The 9745-nt window shown below is 36.1% G+C and overlaps 2 protein-coding genes across 3 annotated transcripts; both read left to right on the top strand.

The window, feature by feature from the left end:
* The first annotated feature begins 398 nt into the window (after positions 1–398).
* LOC120145545 (fimbrin-1-like) lies at positions 399–5908 on the top strand. Of its 2 annotated transcripts, none has more exons than XM_039159371.1 (15): positions 399–503; positions 1011–1139; positions 1258–1428; positions 1663–1877; positions 1985–2156; positions 2246–2284; positions 2436–2507; positions 2615–2731; positions 2899–3110; positions 3582–3737; positions 4034–4233; positions 4571–4728; positions 4845–4941; positions 5080–5171; positions 5439–5908. In XM_039159371.1, the coding sequence occupies exons 2-15, from the start codon at positions 1053–1055 to the stop codon at positions 5712–5714; spliced, it is 2064 nt and encodes a 687-aa protein (XP_039015302.1). In that variant the 5' UTR covers positions 399–503; positions 1011–1052; the 3' UTR covers positions 5715–5908. The 2 variants fall into 2 exon arrangements, with proteins under 2 accessions (XP_039015302.1, XP_039015301.1); XM_039159370.1 differs by having other exon boundaries at positions 402–503; positions 1639–1877; positions 5439–5906.
* A 435-nt stretch (positions 5909–6343) lies between these two features.
* LOC120145684 (acyl-CoA--sterol O-acyltransferase 1-like) lies at positions 6344–7501 on the top strand. Its single transcript, XM_039159453.1, has one exon. It carries the CDS (start codon positions 6398–6400, stop codon positions 7499–7501), a length of 1104 nt encoding a protein of 367 aa, XP_039015384.1. The 5' UTR covers positions 6344–6397.
* The last annotated feature ends 2244 nt before the right edge of the window (positions 7502–9745 follow it).

The following is a 9745-nucleotide window of genomic DNA, read 5'->3' as shown; positions in this document are numbered from 1 at the left end:
GTTCAATGGTCACTATTAGAGTTTATTCTTTATCTTTTTTTCTATTTTTATTTATATTTTTGGAACTGGTTATTTTGGTAACCACAATAAATTTATCAAAAAGGTAGCTGAACAAGATCCCAAATTCCACCTAAAACCCTACAATCACACTTGTTTCACACAAATGTGTTGACGTGTCAAACAATCGAGGGAGTGCACTGGGCTCACAATACTCTCGGGAACACCCAATTGTCAGCAAGATCAAATCTGTTTCAATGCCTCGTCTTGCTCTATGCTGTCTTTAAGGTAATAGCTAATTCCCATTTCTCTCTTTCTCACTTTGCTCTTCCTAGAAGAAATATTCAACCTTTCTTCCTATATCTTTCTACATAATCAATCCTTTAAATAAGCAATTGTTAATACCGTAAATGTTTACTTTTGTTCTGTGTGTCAGTTTTGATGGGGTGTAAAGTCATAAACTTTGAAACGAAATGAAGAACGCAGAAAATCTTTGTTTTTTACAGGTAAGTATTTATGGGTTGCTTCGTTTTTTTTCATCTCTTTTTTCTGTTCTATATTTGGTTGTTCTTGCTTGGAACTGAATCATGGAAAAGGAGTTCTCGACTTTTGGTACTAGTTTCTTTGTTGTTGTTGTTTTTTTCAATTTTGGGGTTCCTTTTTTTTATCGTTATAACTTAGAAAGCAATCTGTAGGGTGTTTCTATGGTGGCTTCTTGTTGATATTTATGTTTAAGGGATCTAAAGTTGAGTTCTGGATTTGGATTTTATGTTAGTTTGCATCTGTTAGAAGATAAAGGTATTGGATTTTCATGATTTATATAAGTTATTATCAATCTTTATGGCTAGTTTCATGAAGGGTTGTTGTTGTTTAAATTCACTGGATCTAATGCCTGTTGATTTGGTTTTCTGGTATTTAGATTCTGTGCTTGAGGAATCTTTTTGAAAGGTTTTAGCTACTTGGGTAGATGAACTCTGATTTGACTTGCATTGTTCATTGGGTTTTGGATTCAGTTGGTGTATCTTTCAGAAGCATTGCTTGGGTAATCAGTAGACATGTCGAGTTTTGTGGGCGTTGTTGTCTCTGATCAATGGCTTCAGAGCCAATTCACACAAGTCGAGCTTCGTAGCCTTAAATCCAAGGTAAACATATTTTGTTTCTTCCTTAACTTATTGCTTCAGTTATTGAATTATTATTTAATTCTTTTAAAATAATCCAATTGGATATAGTTTTGATCGTCATTTTTTGTTTAATTTCTAGTTTGTTTTGGTAAAGAACCAAAATGGTAAATTTACAATAGAAGACGTGCCATCCTTGATGGTGACATTGAAGGCTTTTAGTGCTTTGCTTACTGAGGATGAGATTAGGCAGATATTGGGTGAATCATATAGTGACATGAGCACCGAGATTGATTTTGAGACATTCCTCAGGGTGAGTCATGTGCATTCGAGCTTCTGCGTGCTATCGGTTGTATACTTGTTTTCTATTTTACTGTTATTAAAATCACAGTATTGTATTGAAAAATGGAATCATTTTTTCAGTTTGACTTACATGGCAGTTTGCGTTCTTTCAAGTTGCATACAAGATACTGTAATTAGTAAAAGGAGCCTAACATTTCCATTGGTTGCATGGAATGTGCAGGTGTATTTAAATATGCAAGGTCAGGCTACAGGAAAACTGGGTGGTTCAAAGAATTCGTCATCCTTCCTAAAGGCCTCCACAACCACACTTCTCCACACAATCAGTGAATCGGAAAAAGCCACTTATGTAACACACATTAATATTTATCTTGCGGATGACCCATTTTTAAAACAGTTTCTTCCTCTTGATCCAGCTACAAATGATATTTTTAATCTCGCAAAAGATGGAGTACTCTTATGGTACATTTATGGGGTGTGCTCTATTATGCATGTGTCTTATTTATTTCTTCAATAAGATCGGGTACAAAGTGGTGTTACCGATTCTGTTGTGTCTTCTATTTGTGCAGTAAGCTTATAAATGTTGCTGTTCCTGGAACAATAGATGAAAGAGCCATCAACACAAAAAGGGTACTTAACCCATGGGAGAGGAATGAGAACCATACTCTCTGTCTTAACTCTGCTAAGGCTATCGGCTGCACTGTCGTAAATATTGGCACTCAAGACTTGGTTGAAGGAAGGGTTAGTGCCGCTAAACAGATTGCTAATACGAGTTAGGATGAAGCATTCTGATAATCCAACAGTTTTCATCTATTATATTTTTACTGCAGCCTCATCTTGTACTTGGGTTGATATCTCAAATTATAAAGGTAGGCATTTATTTCATCTATACTATTCATTTGCAATGTCTTGTGTAGGCTTTAAACTGTCTTCATGGACCGAGAAAAGTAGGAGGTTAACCTAAAACAAGTTGTTCTCAGGTACTCTTTTTCCCATCCTTACTGTCTTTGAAAACTGCAGATTCAACTTTTAGCAGATATCAACCTTAAGAAGACACCTCAGCTAGTGGAATTGGTGGAGGATAGCAATGCGGTAATATACTCATCATGTGATTGATGTTTAATTAAGAATAAAACGTGAAATAAGAATGTTTAAATAAATTGACAGATTGTTTCCCTTATAATTACTGTTACTTGCAGGATGTTGAGGAACTTATGGGGTTAGCTCCCGAGAAGGTTCTACTAAAATGGATGAATTTCCATTTAAATAAAGCTGGCTATGAGAAAACTGTTGCAAATTTTTCTTCAGATATGAAGGTATTTGAATATGTTAATTTACATTGAGTCACACTCACAATGGCTGGATAAACTGATACCGTGATGAAGTGCGTCGAGGTTGATGATTATACTCCAATAAGATGCATTGATCTATTTTTCTTGCATTGGTAATTTGACATATTTTACACGTTTCCTCATACATGCAGGATGGAAAAGCTTACACTTACCTGCTTAATGTTCTGGCACCAGAGTACTGCAATCCGTTGACCCTAGATACAAAGGATCCTGTTGAAAGGGCTAAACTTGTTCTTGATCACGCTGAGAGGATGGGTTGCAAAAGGTATCTGAGCCCAAAAGACATTGCTGAGGGCTCAACAAACTTGAATCTCGCATTCGTGGCCCAAATCTTCCATGGAAGGTTAGAAATCACAAACCTTGCTGTTGTAAGTTGTAACAGACATTGATTTTTTTGTGTGAAGAAAAAGCCTTTTCAGTTTACCAGGTTTCTCATATAAAGCTGTTTTCTGATCGAAATTTGGAGCTAGCCCCCCACTCTAAGAGGTTTTAGGAATAGGTTATGATCGTATGAACTATATAAACTGTTAATACTAAACTAGGAATCAGGGTGCATGGATTTTTTCATGTACTTTACGTCATGAATGGCTTAGTTCTAATTGCACAGTATAGCCATTAATATCTCTTGTTCGAAAGTTTTGGAGGAAGTGCTACAATTTGATGTTTAAACAATTTGGCTTTGGTGTTATCTAATTGTTTGCCATGTCTACAAGCCACTATCATGTCGGTGTTTTATATTGTTTAGTTAGTAACACTAAAGTTTGCTCTTTGATCTTTATGTAATCGAGTAAGAAAAGCATGTATGATATTGCAGGAATGGCCTGAGCACGGATAGCAAAAAGATATCTTTTGCAGAAAGGATGACAGATGATGTTCAAATTTCCAGAGAAGAGAGATGTTTTCGACTATGGATCAATAGTCTTGGAATTGAGAGTTATGTTAATAACGTCTTTGAGGATGTCAGAAATGGGTAAGTTTTCCTCTACTGATGTAGTTAAATCGCTCGAGTTCCATGAATTATCCCTGCTGTAGATGCTAAGCCAACATTACAAAAGGATAGGTTAATTTCCTGGTTTTTGAAATCCTTCCGAGAATAATGAAACAATGAAAGCACCGGTTTGACTGCTTGTCCTTTGTCTTATGGCGAAGGCATGCATGCATTTTTATGTCCAAGCATGCAAAAACACTTTCACATTCACCTTGTTTATGTCATATAGATTTACGATCATCTTTGAGGGATGCATCAAAGCTTGATTTTTGATGCAGCTGGATACTCCTAGAGGTGCTTGATAAAGTTGCTCCTGGATCAGTGAACTGGAAGCATGCAACAAAACCTCCAATTAAGTTTCCATTTAGGAAAGTGGAAAATTGCAATCAAGTAGTGAAGATCGGGAAACAGCTGAAATTTTCCGTCGTGAATCTTGGTGGAAATGATATAGTGCAAGGAAATAAAAAACTCATAGTCGGTAATCTCTGTGTTTTTTCTGATTTAATATGATTCCCTTCCCAGCTTGAAATTTTTTTGCCTGTATTAAAAAGGAAAACTTGGTTTATTATTATTATTATTATTATTATTATTATTATTAATAAAAGAACCTACATCCCGGTAAGTTGACTACCTCGACCTGCATGGAAAGACTGACAAATTGCTTTTGATCTTCCGGCGTATCTTTTTTTTTTCTTCTGGTTCAATGCTTCATGCGGTGGGGAATTATTTGCAGCTTTTATTTATTCTTAAAAAATATGCTTGGTTGCTCAACGTCCGATGGTTGTGCAAATGCTCATGGATTACATGTGTAACAGCTTTCCTGTGGCAATTAATGAGGTTTAACATGCTTCAACTTCTAAAGAGTTTGAGATCCCGCTCCCGAGGAAAGGAGATAACTGATGCAGATATCTTGAATTGGGCAAACGGGAAAGTTAAAATTTCAGGAAGAACTACTCAAATAGATAGCTTCAAGGTTTTACAATTATCAGCATTATGATTATATATTAACTTTCATAGTTTAAGTTTAGAATGCAAAAAGAATCCATCATAGTTTAAGAGTTAGGGCTGAGGATTATACTAAATTTGCAGGATAAAAGCCTTTCCACTGGACTGTTCTTCCTCGAACTTTTAAGTGCGGTGGAACCAAGAGTGGTCAACTGGAACCTCGTAACTAAGGGTGAAAGTGGTACATTTATTTTCTAATTGAAGTTATCTTGATGACTTTATTTATATTTGGAACAAAGCGAATTAGTTCTCAAACCTTCTCTGAGTAGTGTTGAGGTTGAGCCGAACTTAATTGTATTTTATCCTTGTTGGATTATAGATGAGGAGAGGAGGTTGAACGCAACATATATCATAAGCGTGACACGAAAGCTCGGGTGCTCCATTTTCTTGCTGCCTGAGGACATCATGGAGGTAAGGGTGCAACTCTGCTAGGTCACTTGCTACTGCATTGTATCGATGCATCAGTCTGGCGACATTGGCAGTTTATTTAAATATCGAACCGAATTGCATGAATTACATTGTCAGCACACTAACAGAGGCAGATGCTTCATTTTGAATCTCGAACTTACATCTGTTTACCGAATAGGAATTACGTAGCTGATTATACGATCGGTTCTAGTTATTGCAAATGGATGAATATATGGAGTTTACAACTTGATGCTCTTACGATATTGGCAGGTAAACCAGAAAATGATCCTCACATTAACAGCCAGCATAATGTACTGGTGCCTTCAACATGCAGCAGAAGAGGGTGACGCGGCTCTATCACCTTCCAATGGCAACGGTAGTACTACCTATGCATCGGATGCATCTCCGGCACCGTCCATTAGCGGTGAAGATGACAGGTCGTCTCTGTGTGGTGAAATCTCGAGCTTGAGCATAGATGATGAGGCATTGGACACTACGGGTTCATCTCAATGTGAGAATGAAAATACTGAAATTGCAACTGTGTGAACCCCATACGAGGGAATATGGTCGCAGTTAGGTAGGAGAGGCCACAAGTCAAAAACTCATACAATTATACCCTTAAAGAGGAAAGTTCCTCCTTTACTTTTTTTTTTGTTACCGGTCAATTGTATTTTAGATAATATTCTTTAGTAACAATAATAATAGGATAAATTTCATAAATGAAGCTTCGTATGGATAACACCTCAGTGCTACAATAAATGCACCCGATGAATATGTCTGCAACGCAAAGATTTGCTCCCGTCTAGATGAACGATCTAGGGTTGTTATAGGGTAATATTTGTTTATATTTTTTTAGTTATCGATAGTATCTACATACACAGATGTAATTGTTTGAACTTGAGATTTTTAGGAGGAATAACACTCCCTTTAATCACTGATATTAATTGATGGGTTCGAAATGTAAATAGATTTAGATATGAAGTTTAATACTAATGGTGTAATTAAATAAAGAATAAACTATCCATTATCCTATTAAAAAGACCAAGGCTGGATTTCCTTATCAAATGGGCAGTGTTTGATGATGTTAGGATCAATACAAGCCCACTAACACCATTGTGTTTTAATAAAATTTCCTTTGAAGTTGTCCAAAACCATAACACACCCATTTCCACACATTGAACAAACAATAAAAGGTAGATGAGCAAAAATTTCACAAAATTAAAGCCTAAATGGAAGGGGAAATGAACAAGTTTGTTAAGGTATGTCTCTCAATTTTAGCCTCTCTTTGTTATTGCCATTTTTTAGCCTCAAAGATCTCCACCGGCAAGCTTAGGCTCATCTCTCTCCTCCCAATCTTCTTCCTCTTCGCCATCCTACCCTTCTACCTCTCACAAGTCTTCCCCACAGGCCTAATAGCTTTGCTTTTCTCTTGGTTAGGCAACTTCAAGCTCCTCCTTTTTGCCTTTGATAAAGGTCCACTCTCAAATCACCCACAACGCTCCCTATTCCATTTCATCATTATAGCTTCTCTCCCCATCAAAATCAAGGAAAACAAAAAACACCCATTTCTCAAAACTCCCCAAATCCATCAAAATTCATCTAAAAAAGATCCAAAATTGCCTCTAAATTGGCCTACCAAAGTGTTGCTTTTTGCCATATTGGCGGGTGTGCATGGCTATAAGCAAAAGGTGCACCCCAAGATCGTGTTGCTTCTCTATAGTTGCTTCGTGTATTTATCGATAGACATCCTTTTTGGCATAGCCGTCGGTGTAGTACATGCTACGTCGGAGTTGGAACTCGAACCGCCGTCCGACGAGCCTTATTTCTCGACGTCGTTGCAAGATTTCTGGGGTAAGAGATGGAACCTCACGGTGTCGTATCTACTGCGTCACACCGTGTACAAACCCGTCCGGTCGTTTTTCGACGACGTGTTGGGGCCCAATTGGGCTCCGCTTCCTGCGGTGCTGGCGGCTTTCCTTGTCTCCGGTCTGATGCATGAGCTACTGTTCTACTATATCACACGCGTGAGTCCCACGTGGGAGGTAACGTGGTACTTCGTTTTGCAGGGGGCGTGTGTGTTCGTGGAGTTCGGTGTCAAGAGGGTGTTTTCCGGCAGGGTTCGGCTGCATTCGGCTATTTCTGCGGCGTTGACGGTGGGGTTCGTGGTGGGTACCGCCATGTGGTTGTTCTTTCCACCGTTGTTGAAGACTGGCGTGGTGGAGAAAGCCATTGAAGAGTGCGAGACGTTGCTGGATTTTTCTAAGGTTTTATCGGAAGTAAAAAAGAATTATATAATAAAGATATGTATTTTAAAATATTTCTATGGCGTGTAAAACTAAAAGTCTAGCTAAAGAAGACGATCATGAAGATTACAAATCAATAGAATTTTTGCTCATTCAATCAAATCTGTTGATAAAGATATCATCATTTTATCATTTATTAGTATTTTATTTCTGGACACGGTTAGACGTAAAATATCCATAACATTAAGAGTAGACGTAAAATATCCATAATATAAGAGTAGACGTAAAATATCCATAATATTAAGAGTAGAATATACGAATGATCATCAAATTGAAGTTATAAAATAATTAGAAATGAAAATAAAAGAATTTGATTAAGGGAGAAAGATGAAAACAACTGTGTTAATTAAATGCCAAAAGTATAAAAACAGATGATTAAACTAATATTATTGTTCTAATCTAATCAAACACAAATATAGGGTACATAAGTAAATCCGGTTTCAACTGGTTGAGGGTTCCTTGTGAGTCAAGAAAGCATAGATCTCCATTATAAAAAACCAGATTATTGTCTTTATTTAATTTCAATGCATTCTTCTCCAAACAACATTCGTTTGCCCATGTTCCCTCCTTAACATCAATGTAATTAAAATATATGTAGTCACATGAAGAGCATATCAGCTTTACGACGCACTCCGAAGATTCCGGTGAACATAATAACTCGCAGCCTCTTATGGCGAAGTGAAAATAATCCGGGAGTGGGATGATTTTCTTTGTAAAAGGGTTCCAAAGAAACATGCCGGGATTGACGTAGCTATGTACCATCAAACACCAGCCTTGCTTGGAGTAGCATATTCTGACAGAATTGAGTTTGTTAGGATTATTCATTAGATAACTTACTTGTTGCAGGGGATCAATAAACTTGCACTTATCATCACCCGTCTTACCGATCACGAGCAACGGAGGTAGTGAATTTCTCGCCAACTCTCTTATCCGATCGGGAGGGGCTTCTATCCGGCATGTCCTATTGAAACAACATCGAAAGTTGATATAATCATGTAATATAAAGCCGCTAGCTATGAAAGATGGAATATCAAGAGGCACCGGCATAAATAGCCAGTTTCTTTTGCTTCTGCATCATCTTGCGGATAAGGCACAATGTCTTTGGTATGTTCAAGATTGATCTCCACATTCCCATCATCTAAATCATGTTCGATTAACCTATGCATGCATGTTCGGAGAATCTAATATTACATAGCTGTATATATCGAAAACGAAACGAAAAAGGGTTTGTCATAACTATTTTTTTACGAAAATAATCGAATTAAAAATAATTATGACTTTATTTTTGAAAAATTTGGGATTTTGAATTAATTGTGATTTAATTTGAAATTTGGAGTCACCATCGACCTTTTTGAATTAGGTAGGTTGAATAATTAAAAAAGTTGTTTAAACAATTTTAAGAAAAATATTTTAAAGACAAAAATTGGTCTGTGTTTTATCATAAATTCATTTTTTAAGGGTTCAAGAGTCGATTACGTGCGAGGAAGGTAAACACCCCCATAACACCCGAAATCGATACCTAATCGCTTATATGTCGTCGTAACAATAGAAATCATAAATTCAAGTCAGGAATTAAAATATGATCCTTTTAATGAAATAGATTAATTAAACTCAAGTTTGCTTTTCATTTGAATGTCATCGATTATCACTTCTCCTATCGAATGGTGCTTTTCACACCCATTCTACGACTAGCGTTCTTGAACATAGGTGCAAATAAGCTTGTAACAAATAATGATATAAAACTTTGATGAATAAATATTTTATAAATTAAAACTAAAAAAATGAAAGTTTAATAATATGTGAATATATGAAGGTTTAAAAAATTGAATAAATAAACAATTATAAAAGATATATGCTATAATATATAGTAAACTATACATGCGTATATATATATATAGTAAGATAATAATAAATAATAATAAAATAAATAAATAAAAATTTCATGCAAAAAATTACAAGGATTAATATATAATAAACGGCAAAACAGGGACCAAAATATAACAATATGAAAATCAATGGATCAAAGCACAAATTTAACCAAAGCAAACTATTAATTAATCAGTGACTAAAATGAAAGTCAAATAAAATTTAGAGCTTGAAGCATGGAAATGTAAACTTATATTCAATGGTTACAAAACAAGATTACAAAACATAGATGACCAAAACAAAAATATTACAAACAGAGACGAACCTCAGGTGTAAATAACCCACAGAGAGGTGGGTCACACTCCATCTCTCCTAAACGACAGCGTTTCAAGAGAGAGATAAAGCCTA

The sequence above is a fragment of the Hibiscus syriacus genome, unplaced genomic scaffold (assembly GCF_006381635.1).
Source record: "Hibiscus syriacus cultivar Baekdansim isolate YM2019G1 unplaced genomic scaffold, ASM638163v2 tig00110893_pilon, whole genome shotgun sequence".
Lineage (NCBI taxonomy): Eukaryota > Viridiplantae > Streptophyta > Magnoliopsida > Malvales > Malvaceae > Hibiscus > Hibiscus syriacus.
Note: the sequence above shows the minus strand (reverse complement) of the source record. Positions and strands in the feature narration are given on the sequence as shown.